The 23,219-nt window shown below is 44.4% G+C and overlaps 1 protein-coding gene across 2 annotated transcripts in view; it reads left to right on the top strand.

The window, feature by feature from the left end:
- The window catches only part of KREMEN1 (kringle containing transmembrane protein 1), a 63,964-nt gene that overhangs the window by 13,020 nt on the left and 27,725 nt on the right, over nucleotides 1-23,219 (top strand). For both annotated transcript variants that reach the window (XM_059894286.1, XM_059894285.1), the window contains exons 2-3: nucleotides 4,958-5,120; nucleotides 10,340-10,431. In XM_059894286.1, coding sequence (XP_059750269.1) covers nucleotides 4,958-5,120; nucleotides 10,340-10,431 — 255 coding nt within the window. The remainder of the gene's footprint in view (nucleotides 1-4,957; nucleotides 5,121-10,339; nucleotides 10,432-23,219) is intronic.

Here is a 23,219-nt window from a genome sequence, read left to right as displayed (position 1 = left end):
GTTGTGACTCGTGGCTTCTAGAGCGCAGACTCAGTAGTTGTGGTGCACGGGCTTATTTACTCCGTGGCATGCGGATTCTTAACCACTGCACCACCAGGGAAGCCCGCATCTCCAGTTTTTAAAAATAAATGCCATATGCCATATTTTGGAGGGTTTTGGTGCTGGAGAAAAATATAAGGAATCGCCAACTTAGAAAAGTAGAATTAATCCCGAGTGCTTTGATGCCAGCCTTGGAAGTTTTTATTAAGGAGTTTTCTTCTGTATTTACTAAGTTTTTGTCAGGCTTGTGTCTAACTTAACAGCTGTTTTCATTCAATCCCCAAAGCAAAAGATTTGCAGTTTTCTGATGGAGAGGAAGGTCCAAGCAGAGATGAATGGAATGGGTTCCAACTGGAGAAGACAGGGAGGAAATAAAAGTGCTTTCACAGCTTATTATTCCTCTCTTTTCAAAACACCTTCTCCCTTACCTTCTGAGACCCACATGCTTCCTTAGCTTTTCTCCCACCTCCCAGGCTGCACATCACTGCTGGGCCCCTCTCTTTCCAGGCCTGAAACATTGCAGGGCCCCAGGGCTCAGCCCCAGATGTCTTCTCTCTCCACACAGGTGCTGTTACCTCCACACTGTGGATCTAGCCTTGGCTTCTTTCCTCAACTCTAGGCTCATCTAGCCATCTGCTTACTCTGTATCTCCATCCAATTTTCCTATCCAAAACCAAAGCCTTGATTCCACCCCAAGATATTCTGTGCCTCTTGGGTCCTCCCCATTGTAGTAAATGGCAGCACCGCTCATCCAGCTGCTCGGTGTTGTACCTAACTCCTCTTTCTCTGGGACCCCAGCAAATACTACTGGTTCTACCTTCAGAATATGTCCGGAATCCGGCACTTCTTCCTATCCTTCAGCTACCAGCCTGGCCCAAGCCATCCTTCTTTCCAGCTCATCCTTCTGCAGTAGGCACCTAACTGGTCTCCCTGCTGAGTGCTTAGCCGTCTCTACATAGCTCTTCCTCCACCCAGCAGCTACAGTTCTACTAAAAGATAAGTCAGATCGTGTCATTTCTCTGCTCAAAGCCCTTCAATGACGTCCTGTCACTCTTAGAACAAAAGCCAAAATCTAATTTATACGACCCTCAAGACTTTACATGTCCTGGCCTTGCCTGCCTCCTCCTCCTCTTCATTTCCCACCACCCTCCCCTGCACTCACCCTACCTGGTCGGATCAGAGGAGCTGCCTCACAGTTCCCCAAACCTTCCCCAGCACATTGCTGCTTGCGGGGGGGGGGGGGGGGGGGGGGGCGGGGCGGGTTTGCACTGGCTGTGCCCTCTGCCCGGAAAGCCCTTCCCGTGTCCTTTACGTTGTTCGCTTCCTCCCCTTGTCCACATCTCCCCTTGTCCTCCCCTTGTCTCCTCTCCAGGCCTTTCCTGACCCACCTCTTCTAAAAGAGAACCCCCACCCTTCCATCTCTGTCCCCTAACTCCATTTTCCCTTGTAGCACTTCTCACTGGCTAGTGTTAATTTTGATTGGTGTATTATGAGCGTGAAGCCCTGTGAGCATGTGAGCTCTAGGAACACAGAGTGTTCACCACTGCCGTCCCAGTGCTGTGAACAGTGCCAGACGCATAGTAAGTGTTGAGTAAATATTTGTTGAAGTAATGAATAATATCGTAGACATTAGATTTATCACCTTTGCTTGTTCTCTTTCACTGAATGCATAAATATTACAACCAGCCATGTGATATTTTATTTTTTATTGGTTTAAGCCACACCTTGCTTGTCTAGCCAAAGCTTAGGCCAGTTTCATAGTGGTAGGAAACAAGGGAGGCAGGGTCCTCATCACCTAGTGCACACCCCAGTATTCTGATGAAATCAAGATGCACACATAACTTTAATCCAGAACGTTCAAGTTTGTTTTTTTTTCCCCCCACCACAATTGACATGCACTGGACAAGTCTGTTAAAAAATAATTGTCAAATCTGGTAACACTGCCTCCATTTCCCTAGCATAGCTAAGAACAAGACTGGGTCTAGGAGGAATAGACTAAAGCAAACAGGCCTGCTGTTACCCCCTCCCTCTCTCAGATGCCACCTCATTCCATTCCTGAGGGCTGACACTTGTGTGTATGGCTACCACATTCTTTTGTGTTACAAATCAAGTCATCTGAGTCTCTGGGAACACCGACCCCACTGCCCTGCAGGTTGCTGTCTATTGCTAAGGCTTTCCAGTGGTCGGCCAGCATTTCTGGCTCCCAAGCCACTCCTTTGTTGAATTAATGAATAATATCTCCTACTACTTTTGATAGGAGAAAAAGAAGTATTAACACATAGCAATTAAAATTCTAGCAAATTGGCAAAGATTGGCTTGATGTTCTTAGAATCATCACTTGGGCAGCTTTCTAGAAATATAGGTTCCCAGGTCCCACTCTAACCTTGGGATTGGGTAGGGCTCTGGTGTGGTACACACACACACACACACCCACCCACCCACCACGTGAGTCTCTCTCTCCCTCTTTCTCTCTAGCAGATCATATATATTCCTAGTGATAATAAGTGCTATGAAGCAAGCAAATGAAGGGCAGAAAAACAGGAGTGGAGATGGTGGGGAAGGGTTTTCTGAGGAGGTAATATTTAGTCTGTGATGGGAAGTATTAGGGAAAGAACGTTTCGGGCAGGAAATAGCGTGGTGTGTTTACAGAATTAAAAGCAGACGAGTGTGGCTGGAGCACAGCACGTGATGAGGGGAAGAGCTCGGGCCGGTGGAGGGAGGGCCTGGGGCCACATCGAGGGGGCTTCACAGACAAGGATGACGGCTTTGGGTTTTGTTCCCAGTGCTCACGTTTTCCTGGGAACTTTGAGCCCTGTGCAGAGAATGCGTTGCGGGAGCACGAAAGTCGAAGCTGTGAGACCTGAACAGGACCGTATTGTCCTCCGATGGTGAACAGGAAGAAGGTGGCAGCACCCAAGATGGAGAGGAGAGTGGGGTTTCAGGGAACATATTTGAAGAAAGTCAACAGGACTTGCTGATGAGCAGAAAGGGGGTGAGGAAGAGCATGGGGAAAGCAAGGATGATGCCGAAGCGTTCTATCGGAGGCAGTATAGGGTGTGATCGAGTGCCCCAGGTGCCTCATCTGTGAAATGGGAGTATTAAGGGACCTCCCCACTGGGTTGGTGGTGAGTTGATGTAAAGCACTTAGCGCAGAGCTTGGCACACGGTAGAACACTCTAAACATCAGTTACCTTTGAACTTTTTTATTTATGCAGACTCTTGGTGGAGGGCTCAGTTGTCTTGGAACATGATGAGTTGCACTTCTCGTAACATGTAAATGTCACACCAGGCACGATAAAGTGCTACGGTGTCCTGTGCCGCCTGGGAGTCCAGGTTATTTTGGCTGTCCATAAAACCGGACTGTTCCAGACAAAACGCAGGGCCCAGATAGGGAGAGGAAGGGGGTACAGGAAGAGAGATGGTTAGCAGGTAGATTTCAAATAGTAAAAGGAATATCTTTCAGAATATAGGTGTGCTTGTGTTGTGCACATGCTTAGGCCAGAGGAGGCACATGCACTGCACCAGGAGCCGGCAGTGAGAGTCCTTCATACCGGAAGTCGTGGGTCAGCACATGCCAGGAGAGGGAAAGAAATAAAGCTAAGAATGTTAGTGTAACTCCCCCAGATTGTCAGGTTCCTAGTGATACATCTTAAAAAAGTGTCTGAAGTGCTTCTATCTGTCAGTTTCAACTAAGCTAATTTTTAAAAATTGCTCTTTGTACTGTGCCTTTCTCATGAACCTCTGTGAATGTAATGCATGCAACATGTGGGGGGAAATCCTCTCAGCTAAAGTTCCCATCCCCCCCCCAAAGTCTGAGAGGCAGATTTGATTTGACTTGATTTGATTTGATTTGGCTGCGTTGGGTCTTCGTTGCTATGTGCGGGCTTTCTCTAGTTGTGGCGAGCAGGGGCTGCTCTTTGTTGCGGTGCGCGGGCTTCTCATTGCGGTGGCTTCTCTTGTTGTGGAGCACGGGCTTGAGGCATGCGGGCTTCAGTAGTTGCAGCACGCGGGCTCTAGAGAGCAGGCTCAGTAGTAGAGTGGCGCATGGGCTTAGTTGCTCCGCGGCATGTGGGTCTTCCCGGACCAGGGCTCGAACCCGTGTCCCCTGCATTGGCAGGTGGATTCTTAACCACTGCACCACCAGGGAAGTCCCTGAGAGGCAGATTTTAGAAGCACATTGCTGCACCTGCAAGGATTTTGTCATTTTATTAAACGGACCTCAGACTATGTTGAATGTGTCCTATAGGAACGAATTTTAGAAAGAGGTGAGAGAAAATGCCAACTCAGCCCCTGCTCCCTCCTGTTGACTGTCTGTTTTGTGGCACCTCTATCTCAAACAGCGTGGGGAGGACTGTTCTTCATTACCAGGGAATGTGAGTCATTCCCAGACTTGTGTGATTGGGATTCCAAAACGTTGCTGTATCTGATGGTCTTATTAAATCCAAGTGTCAGTGCAGCCTTTCAGACTGTAGGGGAGAGCTCAGTTACAGCTGGTGACCTGGTTCTAGTTACCACACAGAGATGCTGGCAAGAGCAGTGACCCCCTCCGAGCACCCAGAGTTCCTCACGGATGGCTGTTACCAACTCTTCCCAGATTTGGGGGTTTCCCGGTTCACTCCATAGGCTTCATTACAGTTCAGCTCCGTGTTTATATCCTAGTTGGGATCTGTATACTTTAGGGGAAAATGTCCTAGTGTCTGTAGACAAGCGAGTGCCAAGATGAGCCTAGCATTTGGAGGGTACCTCGTTTCAGATTTCCTCAGCCCTACCAATGTTAAATCTACTGTGTCCAGGATCTAGCAAGACACTATCCATTTCTAGCTTGGTCCAAACAAAACAAATAAAACATCAAGCAAAGAGGGAGGAAGCTATAGATGTTGCCAGAAAATTAGTTTGCTCTGTCTTTTCTTTCTCCTAGAATGTTTCACAGCCAATGGTGCAGATTATAGGGGAACGCAGAACTGGACAGCACTGCAAGGCGGGAAGCCATGTCTGTTCTGGAACGAGACTTTCCAGCATCCATACAACACTCTGAAATACCCCAACGGGGAGGGGGGCCTGGGCGAACATAACTACTGCAGGTAAGATGGGGTTGCACAGTACTTAAAAAAAGCTCTGGTCTCCTCTTCCCATTTCTTCTGGCCTTGCTCACAACAGGGAAAGCTTCTTGGTCTTCTTTTGCCCAACTCACAAGGCCTTTCTTGTTACTGTTTTAAAAATCTTTCTCCCAAAACTGCGCTCGCACACACACAATCTACCCGCTCTTTTCAACTTGGGTTGCTTTGATACTGGTTTTCAGAGCTCTGCTTTCCTGTCTGATAGCTTCCATGTCTCTTTGGGAGGGTTTTCTTAGTTGGCCCCGAAGACAGTGCACAAACAGCGGAGCTTCTTAAGCTGCTGTGAATGTCATGGGCAAGCAGAGCACCATCTGTGACCCAAACCTCCCTCTGCTTCTGAGCAAAGGAAGCTGCCCTGCGTTGTACCACCTCCTGCCAGCCCAGGACCACCTTGCTCTGGGAGCAGCTGTAGCCATCAGATTTGTGCTGTTTCCTTCTTTTCAACAGACTAAGGTGTTCCTTTGCTCTTTCACCTCCTGTCTGACCCTCGCAGGGGCTGAGATCCATGGTGCTTCAAGCATGTACTTGTGACTGGGGAGATGATCCATGGCTTTGATCAGATTCTCAAAGTTGTCAGTGATCCAAAACAAGTTGAGAATCACTGGTCAGTAGGGACCAGAGCACCCTTGGTTATAGCTACGTTTTAGCTATTTATACCCAGGATCCTGGTAACATGACTCATGGGTCAGCCATGTGTTGAATTTAATTATTAATAGGACAGGTGCAAAGGCAGCCTCTTGAGCCATTGGGACAGGGAAAAATGATCACCGAGCTACTCTTTGAGCTACACACTGTGCCCCCAGTGCTACCAGAATGTTGGAATCTCAACCATGGCACTGTTGACCCAGCTGAGACAACATATTTATACCTGCATTGCATGGGCCACAGTGTTTACCTACTGCCCTTTCCAGGTACCTTTGCTAACACCCTAGGACCCTTGTGCTTATCTTGAAGTCTCAAGGCCTGTAGTCCATGTTTATCCCTGTGCCTTCAGCTCTTTGCTTCACCTTGGTTCTAATGTGTACCAACTGGCCATTCCCCCATCGTTGCTGTTGCACTATTTTTTTAGTTTGTTATTTGATTGCTATATTTTGTATGTTACATTTTATTATTTGTTTGCTATAAAAGTATTAAAAGTTTTTCCAAAAAAAAAGTTCTCAAACACAACAGATATATATATTGTTTAAATAAAAGTCCCCATTTTTGGGCTTCCCTGGTGGCGCAGTGGTTGAGAATCTGCCTGCCAATGCAGGGGACACGGGTTCGAGCCCTGGTCTGGGAAGATCCCACATGCCGCGGAGCAACTAGGCCCGTGAGCCACAACTACTGAGCCTGCGTGTCTGGAGCCTGTGCTCGGCAACAAGAGAGGCCACGATAGTGAGAGGCCTGCGCACCGCGATGAAGAGTGGCCCCCGCTTGCCGCAACCAGAGAAAGCTCTCACACAGAAACGAAGACCCAACACAGCCAAAAAATAAATAATTAAATAAATTTATTTTAAAAAAAAAAGTCCCCATTTTACCTCTTTCCTCCCAAATCCTCTCCAACAAGGCCTACTTCCCAGAGGTAACAATTTGTATACATGCTATTTCACATTTCTCTATCATTTGTATTTTATTGTTAACATTACACATGCTCATTAAAGAATTCTTTGTTGTTTTATTTTCAAAGTTATACATGTTCATTATTTTTTTTCTTGCATAATTAAAAAAATTAACCCCACTCCACTTCTGGCTTATTTCCTTCCCCTAGTTTTCCTATTCATGGGAATAGTTGGCTTGGGTTGGGAAGAGTATTTAGGAAGAGAAACCAGTGTTTGTTTTTTATTTTTACATAGTTACTTATCTTATTGTTCTAAAGTGTCTCTTGGTATTAGGCTGTTGGTTTATTCAGTTATATTATTGTGTTATTCTGTTATATTATTCTGTTGCCTTCTATCAAGCAAGCCTTCTCAGACATGCTCCTGACTTTAAGGTAAATTTTAAATTTCCAATGAGTTTTAATTTATCTGAAAATAAAATCTTTTCTTATAGATTAGTACCCAGTTCTACCACTAGGCTCTCAGAAATGCACCAGTAAATATCCATTAAGAAAACTGAGAGCAGGGGGACCACCTTCCTCCTGAGCCTTGGCTGGCTGCGGTCCTCTCCTTTGATTTGATGGAATGTACCAGACCTGAACTAACAATTTATCCTTCAAAAAAAGGGATACTGAAATTGTCGATTATTATCACATCAGGGAGCTGGGGCCTTTCATTTTAGCACTGCAGCAGAGTCAAAGATGAATTTGCTTGTTCTTTTTTTAACCTATTCCGATGCTTTTCAAAACGGTTTTGACATTGATAACAAACAGTTGTTTTCGAAAGCCTTTACCAAATACTACATCAAAGCCGAACACTGAATAGAGGGAGGAAAATGACAGTGAAACTGTTTAAAGAAGGGCTTTGTACAAATTCTCCGACTTTGATTTCTCAGCTGACATCCGACACCCTGTTTGTCTTATGCGATGTTTCCAGACCCATCCCAGTTGAGATGTCTGTGAGATGGCGAGTGATGGGAACGCACTTCTCTGGCTCCACATATCTGGACTGGGGGGAGGCAGAGAGGCCGGGACAGCAGGGTTGGCACTGGTACCTGCCTTTGGGCACAAAAAATAAAAGGACCCTTTGTGCTTCAGGGCAGCTTATCTTCTGGGCCACACAATAGGCTGATCCCTCCCAGGCCTGATAGGGGCTGCTCCAAAGCTCCGGCTGCAGGGTCTTTATGCCCATTTCCGGCCTAACCGGAGTGTCAGGTTTCCAGTGTTCTGAGTCCAAATAAAAGGAGCTTGAAAAGCAGCAAAGAGAGGCGAGGCTTTTCTGTGTGTCCAGTAACCCCTGCCATCTTTTGCTCTGTTTCAGCAGCGCTGCCCATTATTGTCGTGGCATCTCTGAGTTGAAAAGACCTTAAAGGCATTTATTCCAAGCCACTCATTTAGAAATGTGGAGTAAGTCTTTTGCAATTATTATTGCCATATCAGAAGTTGGTACCAGGATTATAGGACTGTATGTTCTGAGTGAAACTCTTTGGCATAGTTTTTTTCAGAATTCTCTGAGAAGTTAGTGTTTTGACGTGGAAATAGGACCCATTTCTATCAAACATGAGTTGACTGGCCTGATCCTGGTGAAAGCTTGTCAGTGCAGTCTACGTGATGTGAATTTTACTTTATTGCTTAAAAATTACACAGTGTTCATTGTAGAAGAAATGAGAAAATAAAGAGAATTGGAAAAGAAAAAAATTAAAATTACCAGTAGTCCCATCATCCAGTGATAAATACTTTCAAGAGTCTGGTGCGTATCCTTCCCTAAATATATCTTTTCAAAAATGGGATTGTTGTCATCCATCATATACCATCATATCCATCCATCATGTTTTAGAGCTGCCTTTTAAAAAAACCTAACAAGACATTGTGAATATCTTTCCATATTAATAAATGTGTCTCTACACCACATTTTTACCAGCTGCCTAGCATTCCCTTATATGGACATATTTGTTTAACCAATCCTTAATTGTTGTTTCTAACTTTTTTGCATTATGAAAATGCTGTGGTGAACATCTTTGTAAATAAAGATTTCCTTAGAATATAGCACTAAAGGAGAAATTGCCAAGTAAAGGGGGTTTGCGCGTATCTTCAGGGCCTTTGACTCTAATCACCAAGTTTCCATCCTGACCGTTTGCTCCATTCACATTATTATTATTATTTTTAAAATTTATTTATTTATTTTGGCTGCGTTGGGTCTTCGTTGCTGTGCGTGGGCTTTCTCTAGTTGCGGCGAACAGGGGCTGCTCTTCATTGCGGTGCGCGGGCTTCTCATTGCGGTGGCTTCTCTTGTTGCGAAGCACGGGTTCTAGGTGCGTGGGCTTCAGTAGTTGTGGCATGCGGCTCAGTAGTTGTGGCTCACGGGGTCTAGAGCACAAGCTCAGTAGTTGTGGCTCACGGGCTTAGTTGCTGCACGGCATGTGGGATCTTCCCGGACCAGGGCTCAAACCTGTGTCCCCTGCATTGGCAGGTGGATTCTTTATTTTATTTTATTTTATTTTATTTTATTTTATTTATTTTTATACAGCAGGTTCTTATTAGTTATCTATTTTATACATATTAGTGTATATATATCAGTCCCAATCTCCCAATTCATCCCACCACCACCACGCCCCCCCCCCAACCATTTTCCCCCCTTGGTGTCCATACGTTTGTTCTCTATATCTGTGTCTCAATTTCTGCTTTGCAGACCAGTTCATCTGCACCATTTTTCTAGATTCCACATATATGCATTAATATACGATATTTGTTTTTCTCTTTCTGTATTAACTTCTCTCTGTATGACAGTCTCTAGGTCCATGCACGTCTCTACAAATGACCCAGTTTCGTTCCTTTTAATGGCTGAGTAATATTCCATTGTATATATGTACCACATCTTCTTTATCCGTTCATCTGTCGATGGGCATTTAGGTTATTTCCATGACCTGGCTATTGTAAATAGTGCTGCAGTGAACCTTGGGGTGCATGTGTCTTTCTGAATTATGGTTTTCTCTGGGTATATGCCCAGTAGTGGGATTGCTGGGCCATATGGTAATTCTATTTTTAGTTTTTTAAGGAACCTCCATACTGTTCTCCATAGTGGTTGTATCAATTTACATTCCCACCAACAGTGCAGGAGGGTTCCCTTTTCTCCACGGCAGGTGGATTCTTAACCACTGTGCCACCAGGGAAGTCCCTGCTCCATTCACATTCTTATCCGTAGTTTTGCAAGCACCTGTGTTCTCCCAGCCATGGGACCACCGTGTTCATGGTTAAGGTGCCAGTGCTGTTTGGCATCATCTGTTCAGTGGTTAGTTGTCCCGGTTACACTGCAGTGAATTTGTGTAAACATATTTCACCTTTGCTCACTCCCTACCCCCGCCCTCAAACTCTGAAGTTTCTGTTGGAGTGGATAGCTTTGTTCTTGTAGTATTACCACTTTTTTCTTCCTCATAAGAGGTGGCATTAAGATATATACGAATTATTAGAAACAACACAGAAGCCGAAGTGTTTTTTTGGTTTTTTTTGTTTGTTTTTGGTGAGGGGCGTTTGGTAAAACTGAAAAGCAATGAGCCAGTTGACTTAAAACAATGGGAGTGTTACCAGGTGTGTCCTTTTCCCTCCACAGAAACCCAGACGGCGATGTGAGCCCCTGGTGCTACGTGGCGGAGCATGAGGATGGTGTCTACTGGAAGTACTGTGAGATTCCCGCCTGCCAGAGTAAGGCTCTAATGCACCCATGGCAGGTTTCGGGACCCTGAGCGCTAGGCGTGCAGAGTGGAAGCCACTGCCGGGGGCAGGTAGTGCAGGCAGGTGGGTTTCCTGAAGCAGGTGAAAGGAGGAGCCACCTGGCTGAGGATTTTCACTTCTCTTATGGAGGCTTTTCAGAAACGGGACTCTCAGGTTCTCTCAGGACCCCATTCCCTTGATGGATAAGCCCAACCATAATTTCTGCTTCTGCTTGATTTCCTCATGCTGATTCTTTCATGGATAGAGATGGCACCAGCTCAGTAGCAGTCCAGAAAAAAAAAAGTACCTTGCACTTTGGGGAATTAATTTTTTCGAATGAGGGAATTCCCTGGCAGTCCAGTGGTTAGGGCTCAGCACTCTCACTGCTGGGGCCCAGGTTCAGTCCCTAGTCGGGGAACTAAGATCTCTCAGGCCACATGGTGCCGCCAAAAAAAAAATTTTTTTTTTAGGATGAATGAATAGCCCTTTATAGACAGTAAAACTAAGTTACGACACTGCTTACTGTTTAGATTTGGTGTGGTATGTCTCCTGAAAAATGGTGTTCAGTAAATATCTAACTAGATACCCTCCAAAGCCAATGTGATAGTCCCTTTCCTCACATTAGCATAAATATGTTCTATTGTTATTTTATGATAACTCACAACTTGTCACTCTCTACTACTGGAAAACCCACTTTCTTCTGTCTTTTAGCACAAGACCTGTTTTCTAACTGGTTCATTCATTCATTCCCGCATTCAGTGTTTATTATCTGTAAGGTACAAAGGCAGAAAGATACCCTGACCCTCAGGGAATATGTGATGTGGCAGGGGATCTTAGAAAGATACTTTAAAACAAGGTGGAAACTGTTGTGGGAAGATTTAGAGTACAGGAACCAAAATCAAACATGGTACTGTAAAGCGTTTACTAATGCAGTGTTTATAGTATCTTCTTAAATATGCCAAAGGAACAGGATTTTTCAGTTCCTAGAGCTGAAGAAAAGGACAGCTCATTCATAATAATTCTACCTGTTTTTGTTTTCTTTTTCCTTATGATTTAAACCTACCCCTCGCCCTGCCTCCTCTCCCATTCCTCAGGGCAGGAGGGTGTGTGTGGAGAGGGTATGGAGGTCCACGTGGGACCCGCGACCCTCTCCCTCCTGCCCACCACAGCGGTCTGAATTCTGCTGCCTCAAGGGGACCAGTGCTCACCTTTCATGAACTAAACTTCCACATGTCACCACTGTCTGGCAGTCATGCCCTCACTTTGCTATCCTTCCAACCTGATATACCTTGATTCAGTCCCCCAAATTGAGAAAACAGTAAAGACCAGAAGAATAGGCTTTTGCCCAGGCTGCTTAATCAAATTTTTAAAGTGAAAAACATCTCATTTGGCTCTAGTTATGTAAAAAAGGAAGGGGCAGGGGGAGAGGAAAGCAGATTTTCCTCGGTCCATTTGTTCTACACAAAGATAGTCTTTTAGTACCAGCCTATGTCATTCTCTCAGGAATGGCAAAGAGGGGATTTCAATCCGGTCGCTTTTATTTGGAAAGATAATCCTCAACTCGCATTTATAAAATATAATTTGGGCCAATGGGAGTGGACTCATGTGGTCACTGAGACTAAGTTCCAGAGGAGAGAATTATAGCAAAACAGTATGAACCACCTAATTCCCCTCTAATTTGTAATATTTGTCAGATGTACCTCACTGTCCCAAAAAAGAAAAATTAAATATCATTTTCCTTAAGGCCCTTTGGTAACCCTCTCAAAGCTTCTAAAGCCAACCTTGAAATGGTCAGGGTAGGGAGACATACAGAAGTTGGGAATGAGAACTGGGGAGCCCCTGGTTTGGGGGTGTGGGAGGAGTGAGCAATGTCTGGCTTTGGTTCTTTGGAAAACCCTTCTGTTCACCCTGTGGGCACCAGCGCTTCCCATGAAGCTGAGCCTCAGACCTTGAGTCTGGAAGGACATTGTGCTTCTAATGTGTCAGATTAACATAGTTGAGAAAAACTCCTGTGCTGTTTGCAGCAAGGGACCTTGGTAATTGCCTGGTGGACTCAACTGAGATCCAGCCTGCCTATTTTAGGCCAGTTTTGCCCTATTTCTGGATGTGGAGTCATCATTTTCATGAATAATACTAACCCTCTGTGTGAAGCCTGCTATTCATGATTAGCATTGAACTTGTCATACAGGAAAAGGCCTGTGACATGATCAGATCCCTGGAAAGTTCATATCTGAATATAACAGACCCAGCAGGAGCCAGGGGGAGTGAATGTTTAGGGACAAAGCTGAGCGTGGTTGAATGGTGGACCATTGTGTGGAGACCGGAATCTCTGTTACGTACAGAGCTAAAAGGAGCAGGGAGGCAGAGACAAGCCTGATTCAGAAGGGGGCAAAGAGAGGTTTGAACTGTGCTCTTGACCTACGGAACACGGATCAGAACTTACTGTTAAAAGGAGAACAACTCCGAGGTAATTGGATTTGCTATTTAAACTGCTTCTGCCAGTATGTTTCTCAGAAACCTCGTTCTTATTGCAGAGAGAAGAAATACAGATTTTTAAAAAGAAATTTCAACAGCATCAAGTTTACCACTCCTCTGTGTCCCGCCTTCTAAATCTCTAAGTCCTATTGGTTTGGCTACTGAGGGAGAAATCATTTGACTTAATGTCCACCCCTTGTGTATCTGTCTGTTGTTAAATAATCATCCTCACCAGTCCAATTCCTCTTTATTTTATTGCTTTTGAGGGACATGCTGTGTAATACTCAGCATGGCTTTTGTTTTGTTCTCTTTTACCTATAGATTCTTATAAAAGTTTTGTACAGTTTTTTAAAGTAAGTAATCTAGTTGAGGGGGAGCAGAACCTGCAAATGGCACTTAAAGGCAAATATAATTTTTTTCACATACCTGATTAGGGCCTGAGGCCACAGGCATGAGATATTTACCATTTTGGCTCCGAGAGCTATTTTTGGTTTGCTGTTAAATATTCACCTGATTTCTACAAACTCAACTATAAAAATTCATCTTTGAAATAGGGAAATTTGAATACAGGCTGAGTATTAGATTATATTAAGAAATCACTCTTGGGCTTCCCTGGTGGCGCAGTGGTTGAGAATCTGCCTGCCAATGCAGGGGACATGGGTTCGAGCCCTGGTCTGGGAAGATCCCACATGCCACGGAGCAACTAGGCCCGTGAGCCACAACTACTGAGCCTGCGCGTCTGGAGCCTGTGCTCCACAACTAGAGAGGCCGCGATAGTGAGAGGCCCGCGCACCGTGATTAAGAGTGGCCCCCACTTGCCGCAACTAGAGAGAAAGCCCTCACACAGAAACGAAGACCCAACACAGCCAAAAATAAATAAATAAATAAATAAATTTTTAAAAAAAGAAAAAAAAGAAATCACTCTTAATTTTATTAGGTACAATAATGGCATGGTTGTTTACATATACAGAGAGTCCTTTTAAATTACAGATACATACTGAAATATTTGTAGTTGAAGTTATATTATATCTGGGATTTGTTTTAAAGTGATCTAGCCTTCCAAAGAGTGAGTTGGGAGGGGGGAGGGAAATAGATGAAATAAGAATGGTTTTTTAAAAAGTGGCTATTTGTTGATGCTCGGTAAGGGCCTCATATTCTTTCCTACTTTTGTGTATACTTGAAAGTTTCAATTATAAAAATAATTTTTGTAATATTAAAAAATTTTAAAAATTTAAAAGTGTAAATGTGTAAATACATTCAAAGTATCTGGATTCAAATGTGTAACATGACTAAGCTAAACTGTAGTACTTTTAAAATATAGCTCACAGGTATTTGAGTTATTTATTAAGGTTATTAAAGTTTTAGTTATTAAACTTGTTAAAACTTAGTTATTTAAAGTTATTAAAACTATTAGTTATTAGAGTTAGTTATTTAAAATTAGTTATTAGAGTTTAAAATCACAAGGACTTTAGAAGTCATTAGCTGTGACAAATGACATTATTTAAGCTCTAACCATATACCAGACCTTGTACAAAGTAGGGGACACAGGGTGGCATGGTCTGCAGCCTGTGGGGAGCCCCTAGTTTAGGACTGAAGGCCGACATATAAACAGATCAGCAAATGCGAGATACTCTGTAATAAGTGAGATGAGCAAAAGGATGGGAGCACTGAAGGGGGGCATCTGCCCTGGCACAGTGGGTGGCAGGGCTGCTCTTTGTCAGAGGGCTTCTGGAAGAAGTGGGGTCTTAGTTCAGGGCTTCTCCCACTGTAAGGTACATACCATCACCAAGGATCTTATTAAAGTGCAGATTCCGATTCAGTAGTTCTGGGACAGACCTGGGACTCTGCATTTCTAACACACCCCTGGGATGCTGGCACTGCAGGACCATACTTTAAGCAGCCAGATTCTAGATGTTAGGGTTGGGCAGAGGGAACTGTTTACATGCGTATACACACACACACACACACACACACACACACACACACACGTGAATTCCCAAGCAAAATCAGTGTTGCTGAGATATCAGTTTTAAGAAGGAAGGACAGGAGATGAGGTCCGAGAAGAATTAGATGGGGCCAGATAATGTTCTGGGTACAGACTTGACCCAAGAAGATAGTGATGAGGCTGAGGGGAGTGTGGAGGGTCAGAAGGAAACATTTCTCCATAACTTCTTAAGCCTCTGTATTAGGGATATGGGGTGAGGTTTCTCCCTCCTAATCTGTGAGAAGTTCTCTAGTGATTGTATCATATTCTCCCAGACCAGCCCTAAGAGGATGCCAGCAATAGCACCTCTGCCATATGGGACCTTCGGTCAGTCTCAGCTAGTGACCTCACTGGCTCAATTCCCTTTTATTTAAATGATACCCTGACTTTGTTAAAACAGATTTGTTGTTCCTTACAAAAGTGCAACCCCCAAAACAGGATTTGAAACCTTCCGAATGTGATCCCTAATAAGAGTTTTTCAAGTTCAGACTTTGAGTTTTAAAGTTCAGACTTTGAGTTTTTCAAGTTCAGACTTTGAGTAAAAAGCCAAGAGTACTTTGGCAATGGTGGTCAAAGCAGTCTCTCAATTATAGAAAATGTTTTGTTTTTGTAAGCACTTTCTGCATTTTAATGTCAGCACTGATTTTTAAACATTTTAGCTTTTATTTCAGTTATTATTGAGTACCTAGTACGTGTAAAACACTTATATTCACATTATCTTATTAACCTTTTCAACAATTCTATGAAGCAGGTGGTATGTCCTCTCCCGCCTGCCCCCCTTGGTCAGATGAGAAAATGAAGCTGGAGTGGTTAAGTGATTTGATGAGGATTACCCTCTGAGCCAAATAGGATTTGAATCTAGGACTCCTAATGGCAAGACCAGTGCCCTTTCTGTCCAGTACTTGAGAACAGCCCCATTTCCTTTATTTCCTTAAAAGCGGGAGCCTTGAGATGGATCCAGGCTACTGTTGAGGTCATTCTTGAGAATTTTTCTTTGTGGATTGTTTGGGAATTAGAGTTTGAAATTCTGATAGTATGCTGAATTATTAGGATTGCCTTTTTGACATTGTAGAAACCAAAGGATTAACTCAGTGGCGACAGAGGGTCTGCAGTTCAAGCTGTTAGCTCCAAGTCATTTTCTTTTCTTCTTTGAGTTTGGGAAATCCCAAGCCCCGGGAGTAAGCAGGCTGCGATGGTATCCAGGAAGCATTTGTTGCAGGCAGAGCCAGCTCTGGAGACTGTTGGGCCCATCTCCGCGTGTGTTCCCGGCCCAGCTGTTGTCAGCTGGGAAGGGGCTCCCCAGAAGTGGACCTTTTGTTTGAAACCCTGCATCAGCAGCCTTGTCCAGGCCTCAGGGTCTCTCCCAACACCGTGTTTCCATTGCACTGGCTGAACCTCACCTTGAAAAAGACACATCTCAGCACGTCACTAACACTTTACAGCTAAAATGAAACCTTAAACTTTAGCTGGTAGCCAAAGAAAAGATGAACATTAATAATATGAATTATGCTGACTCATTTTTTACCTTTTCTCTCTTTCCACTACAATTATTTAACGTTTTTGTCTAATCGAACCCTTTTAGACTACCCAAATTAGCATGGTCAGAATCCTGTTTTTGATTGTTTGTTCTTGCGTGACGTGAGCAGTTTTGTTTTCCCAACTGGACTAAGCTGTTCAAATATCGGCACAGGGGTAGCTCTGGAATCTCTGTGAAGGAGAGACTTAAGGTGGAGGGGTACTCCAGGGTTTCTCTGAAAGCTGTGTTTGCTCAGCCGGCCCCCTCGTTTTACTTGGACTGTATGTTTATTTACAGAGGGGTACTGATGGTATTTATTGGGGCTTTCCCTCCTCGAGCCATATATTTTAACAATCTTCCACAACATCTAGTACTGTGGAGACTGTAACAGGTGCTCACCAAATATTCTTGCTGATGTGATGTCATATCTCTCCCAAAAAGAGAGACAACACAATCTAGTGGAAAGAATGTGGCCTCCAGAGTCATACCGGCTTAGGTTGTAATCATTACTCGCTTAATAGCTCACGGCCAAATGACTCTCCTCTGAGCCTTGGTTTCCACATCTCTACCTTTCAGGGTTATTTTGAAGATTAGATGAGTAAGATACACATGACTCTGAGTCCAGGACCTAGCAGAGGGAAGGCATGAAAGTAACAGCATGGATTGTGGTGGCCTCTGCTTTCTCCAAGGCATAAACCACCATTGGCATGCTCCTGTCATCTAATTCCTAAACAGGTTATTCCTAACCTGCATTTTATTTCTGTCTGTTCCTGCTTTATATGATTGGCCCCGGGGCCCCGGAGCTGTGCCTCAGCTGCTCGGAGGCCATTCCCCTGGGGCCTGATGTGACACTGCACTCGGGGAGCACAGGAGGCCCCACATTCGTTGTGACAGTGCAGTTTTATGGTTTCAGATCTGGCATATACTCGATTACTCATTGTTTTTGGCAGTGGATATTATTTAATTTTTCACTAAAAAAATACAGACTTTCTGAACCAAATGGACATTTTCCTCAGTGACAGTTATATATATCACATTTCCAAAATGTTCTAAAGCAAAGTTGTGTAAAGCATACTAATAACTTAAAAAGGGAAAATCATTCAGATCAATAAGGACAATTTTACTGAAAATCTTTACACCAGCACTTGCCTGTAAGGAGTATACATAAACATAAGAAATAGTCCCTACCCTCAATCTTATGATGTAATTAGGAATCTGAGTTATAAACACAGGAGAAAATTGGAGACCAGCCCACCAATTATATAAATAAGATTGAATTATGAGGTAGAGAGCTGTGAGTTTTTGAAGATGAGAGGGCTCCGTGAGGGTTGGGGAGCTGGAGGCATCATTATGGAGTAAGGCTGGCGGGGCTGGACGGGTCAGGGCACAGCAGGTCAGGGAACAGCTGGACAGAGACTTGGAGGAAGGACACGGGATTGCCATGCACGCTGATGGGAGCCAAGATGCCTGAGGAAAGGAGCGGACAGAGAGGAACCGGGTCAGAACCTTGAAAGCCAGGGCTGATTAGTTGGCAGCTGACACGCTGAAAGCCCTCGTTCAGGAAGATGAGCCCAGTGTCCCTTAGAGGATAGATCGGGGGAGGGACGTTTGGGGAGGAGAGAATGGGTGTAGATATCTAAACGCAGGGGATGAGGGCCTGGGCGGTGGTGGCAGCAGTGAGATCGTGCAGGAAGGGTTAATCCAAGATGCGTTTAGGAAGAGGTCAGAACTTGACAAGTGGAATATATAAGGGATGAAACAGCAGGAAGAGTAAAAGATGCCTCTGTGGTTCTTTGCCTGGGATATTTGTGGTGTCCCAGAAAAAAAGTTCAAGTCAAACTGAGCTCTTCTTCCCAGAGACACAGCTATATCATTCCTCTTGAACTTGGACTGAACTTTTGTCGAGTAAGGTGTTTCAGTTGTCTGTTACTGCATCAGAAGCCACCCCATACCCCAGTGGCTTAAAACAACAACAACTTGTCATTTCTCCTGACTCTGTGGGTTGGCTGAGTTTCAGCTCGGCCGCGCTTCTACTGCTCTCATCTGGGCTCAATCGGGTGGCTGCATCCACCTGGGGGCTCTCCTGGGGCTGGGGCATCCAAGACAGCTTCAGGCCTCTACCTGGGCAACCTCTCTTTCCAACAGCATACTTAGACCTCTTATAGGGTGGCTGGCTTCCAAGAGAAGCTTCCAGTCCCCTTAAGAAGTGAACTCAGAAGTCCACCATATTCTGTTAATCAAAGCAAGTCACAAGGTCAGTCCAGATTCAAGAGGAGAAGAAATTGATTCCAAGTTTAAAGTGGGGAGTCACACACATGTATGACATGAGTGGGGAGGGGAGAAAAGATTAGACCCTCCTTTGGAGACTGTCTACTGCATTATATCACCAGAAATTAAGTTTCAAAGAAGGAACTCCTGCCAGAGGAGAACTATCTCTGTGATACATCAGGGTTATATGGGGGTCAGGATCCTTAGGAACTCTTACTACCTTCCCCTAAAGGTAAAATTTCAAAGGGGAAGAAAAAGTGGTGTTTACTTATTTATTTGGGTGAGTCGATAATGAGACTCAGAGACATAAGTAGGGCTGCTTGAAGAATCAGAGTGACTGAAAACGAGAATTGATGTTTAGAAATAAAGTTATAGAGGCAGAGGGATTCCCTGGTGGTCCAGTGGTTAAGACTCCATGCTTCCACTGCAGGGGGCACAGGTTCAGTCCCTGGTGGGGGAACTAAGATCTCGCATGCCGCACAGCATGACCAAAAAAAGAAAAAAAAAAAAAACTAAAAAAAAAAAAAAAAGCTGTAGTGGTAGAAAGGGGCCATATTATGATAGGACTTGGACCAAACTGGTGGCTGTCAGGTTTGGAATGGAAGTTATAGATGGACAGGATGGGGTAGAGTGTGCTCATAGTCATGGGCCGAGAGTGTGGAATAATCCACGCTTAACCTATTGAGGCTCTGAAGGAGGTATTTGAATTGACTGGTCCTCTGATAGGACACCAGTGGTATCATCTCATGTGTACTTAGTCCTTATTCCCACGGAAGGGAGAATTCAGCTACTGAGGCACCAATGTGGAGTCCCTGAGGCAGAAGATAGTCTCTGCCACACAAGGTTAAAATGACATTTAAAATAAGCAGTCACCGCCCCCTCCTTCTGTAGCAGGAAACAAATTGCTTGTTCTTGAGAACTTTCCCATCAAGAATTTAATAGAAGCAGGTATACTTATATCATTTTGATGTTTTTGTCAATGTTTCCAAACTTTGAAATCAGATCACTTCTTATTCATTTTTATATAATTCTCCTGATGCTCTTCATCACACATTAGTGATCAGAAATAAGATGCAATTCCCCAATCCCTGCCTGCAAGACCTGAGTAGGATCTTACTGTAAGTTGAAGGAAGTTTTGCCTTAACTCATGGATTGTGCAAGAATGAACTGCTGTTGGGTTTGACTGATTGTATATGGGTTGTGGTGTGGTGTATCTGAAGGCTATTGAATGCAACTTACAATGCTTAATAAAAATCTTTATTCTTGTAGTATAAAAAAATAAAATAAGCAGTCACTGCATGGTTTCTGAAGAACCAGATTTTTATTTGTAAGAAAAAGTAAGAGGAGTTCTGTACAGCCAGAGAAGAGTTTTCTAAAATGTAGAACTTTGCTTCTGGTTTCTTAAACAAATATCTCAGATTTGGTCAGAGCACTGGAATAGAAAACACAGTAATGGGTCAGGACTTCTTCTTAAGCAAATTACCATCTGAAGATTTTTATTCAGATTGAGCTTTTACAATAAAAGCCATGTTTTCTGTGTTTGTCAGGAATTGTTAGATTGCGAGGAATAGAACTCACTCAGGCTAACTTGAGCAAAAGAGATTTATTGGAAGGACACCGGGAGTATATCGCAGAAGCCAATACCTGTGTCCCAAGAACCTGGGAAGGAAGTACCCACTCTTGCCATTTCTCTTTGGGGCCACATGGCCTCCCGTCTCTGCCTCTCTCTCAGTATGGTGTCCATTCTTCTTCCTCTTTGTGGACCAAGAGAATCACCTCACTCATCCACTCACGTGCTCCAAACGTGGCTGGTTGCCTTAATCCCTACTTGACTGAACCCTACAAGTCCAGTGCATGTAATTCACTTACGGGAATCCTGGTTCCACCTTCTTGGGAGAGAGTATCTGGTGGCCCCAGTGGGAGTCAGCTGTGGCCAGAGGATGGGTGGGGTTCTTTGGCCTGTCCCCACCCAGCAGCAGTTATGGTGGCAGGTAGCAGGTCCTCTGAGACGGTGGTTCTCAGAAAAGGGCTGTTGGCTGTGGAGGCCCCCATGGAGGTGTGCTTAGCACCTTCACAATGAGGCCACAGTTATATCCAAATGTAATGGCTATTTAGGAAGCCTGCCTGGTTGTTTCCCAACAGTTCCTTGTGGTAGTAAAAGAACGATAGTTCCTGGATTAATCCGAAGAGAGAACCATCTTCCCTCAGCCACCTCTAAAACTTTTATCTCTGTCAGGAACTCTGAACATCTGAAGAGGTTGTTGGTAATTAACTGTCATGTTTTAAAGCATCAAGTATGATAAACAAGGGGTCCATTTATATTTTAAGATGATTTTTAAAAATTGAATGTGTTGGAGCCTCTTTGGTAAGAAAAAAATGCATGACCAAGCAACAGGACTTTAAAGTGGTCTTGAAAGTAAAAAGGAATCTGAGGACAAATATCCTTTTTCAAATTGACTTTTCCTCCCTGCTTCTGGGAAGAGCTAAGGGTGGGACACAGTCTGGAAATCCACTCAGTTGACCAGTCATGCTTTTGAAGACGACAATGACGTGTCTTCTCTGGCGAGACTTCGAGCCACACTTTCCAGTGCGAGTCAGAGGCAGCGACAGCCCTCAGAGGCCGGCCTTGTGGGACACAGGGCGCTGAGGGACTGCGTGTTTGCAGATTCAGTCTTTATTCTCAGGAAGTCACTTTCATTTAGCTCCCAGACTGTCCCCATGAGGAAAGGGGGGTGCAGGGACACCAAGAAAAATACCGTGGAGTGAGAATCTGCCACTCTAGAGCTGACCTCTGCTGTCCAGTTAGTTCCATCTTGTGTGTCTCTGCTCAAGGTCCTTAACCTTGCTGAACTGCGGCTTCTTCTCAGTCACCTAGGAAGCACATCACCTGTCCCACCTTCTTGAAAGGGACCTGAGTTTCATGTGAAAGGCTCGCATGGCAGTGCACTGTATCTAGCCAGATGTAAGAGGTTAATATTTTAATATCTAGAATCAAACCCAGTTTTCCAAGGTGGCTGCCTTTGACTTTATCTTTTAATTCAATGCTATTTTACTCCTTTTTTTTTTTTTAATTTATTTATTTTTGGCTGTGTTGGGTCTTCGTTGCTGCACGCAGGCTTTCTCTAGTTGTGACGAGCGGGGGCTACTCTTCGTTGCGGTGCGTGGGCTTTTCATTGTGGTGGCTTCTCTTGTTGCGGAGCATGGGCTCTAGGCGCACCAGCTTCCGTAGTTGTGGTATGGAGGCTCAGTAGTTGTGGCTTGCGGGCTCCAGAGCGCAGGCTCAGTAGTCGTGGCACCGGGGCTTAGTTGCTCCACGGCATGTGGGATCTCCCAGACCAGGGCTTGAACTCGTGTCCCCTGCATTGGCAGGCAGGTTCTTAACCACTGCACCACTAGGGAAGTCCTATTTTACTCTTCTATTAACTGAGCAGGTTATTCTCGTTGGTGTGGTAAATGATGAAAGCCTTGTTGTATATAATGATAACAAACACTTTATTCAGCACATACTATGTTGCCAGGCCTTGTGGTGTTTACTTTATTTACATTATCTAATTTTAATTCTCACAAGAACCCTTTGAGGCCCATATTGTTCCTCATTCCACTGTGGACGAACCTCAGCTTAGAAAGGCCGTGGTGGAGGGGCCAGAGTTCAGCCTGGGGTCCTTCTGACTCGAAAGCCCACATTTGTGAATGATGCAAAATGCTGGCTGCTTCTGGACAGGTGATGGTAGCACCAGTGCTCTTCAGAACGTTGCCAAGAACTGGGAAGTGAGCAAGCAAAAAACAACCCCTGAGCTACAGTATGGACGGCCGAAAGTGGGAAGTGGTAAAAGCCTTCCCTCTTTCAGAAACTATTATTTTCCACACAGTTCTAATAAGCTCGATAGTTTTCTTCTAAGTCTAAGAAGCAGAAAATTAAGAAGAGGATAAGCAAAGACCACAGGCACGAACAGTAGCAAGTAGACGCTAAGACTCCTTCCAGTTCTAATGTTCTGAGGGTTCAGCTGCCCCAACAGTAACCACGGAGACAGATTAACTATTAAAGTCAGACACAGGAACACAGAAGAGCACACCAGTCCGGGACCATTTGGTGACGTACATCTGGTGACCTCAAGCCACCAAGAAAAACTTAAAGTACGTAAATTAAACTAAGTTTTTTTTAAAAAAATAGCTAATGCATTTTAGAAAAGTTTCATCCAAAATGATAAAGATAGAATTTTAAGTTTTAAAGTTAACCTTTAATGGAGAACTTGGTTATCTGGAATGGTGTTTCTAGATAGTCAAAGAGGACAGTGAGGAGTCAAAACCAGTGGGTACTGGCTGTAAGTGGACGTCGTGATGCAGATCAGCTCTGCCTTTCACTCTGCTCTGCTCTCTCGACTCCCTGCTGCCTAAGAGGTACCTCTCCCTCTCCATGAGTTCAGCTGGCAATGTGGGACACATTTGTTCATTCAGCACACAGTTTTAGAGCACCTGCTGTATGGCTAGGACCATGCCAGGCCCTGGGAATACAAGTGGGCAGAAGGTACAGTCCTA

This window comes from Balaenoptera ricei, chromosome 14, assembly GCF_028023285.1.
Source record: "Balaenoptera ricei isolate mBalRic1 chromosome 14, mBalRic1.hap2, whole genome shotgun sequence".
Classification (NCBI taxonomy): Eukaryota; Metazoa; Chordata; class Mammalia; order Artiodactyla; family Balaenopteridae; genus Balaenoptera; species Balaenoptera ricei.
This window is presented reverse-complemented; position numbering and strand designations above follow the sequence as displayed.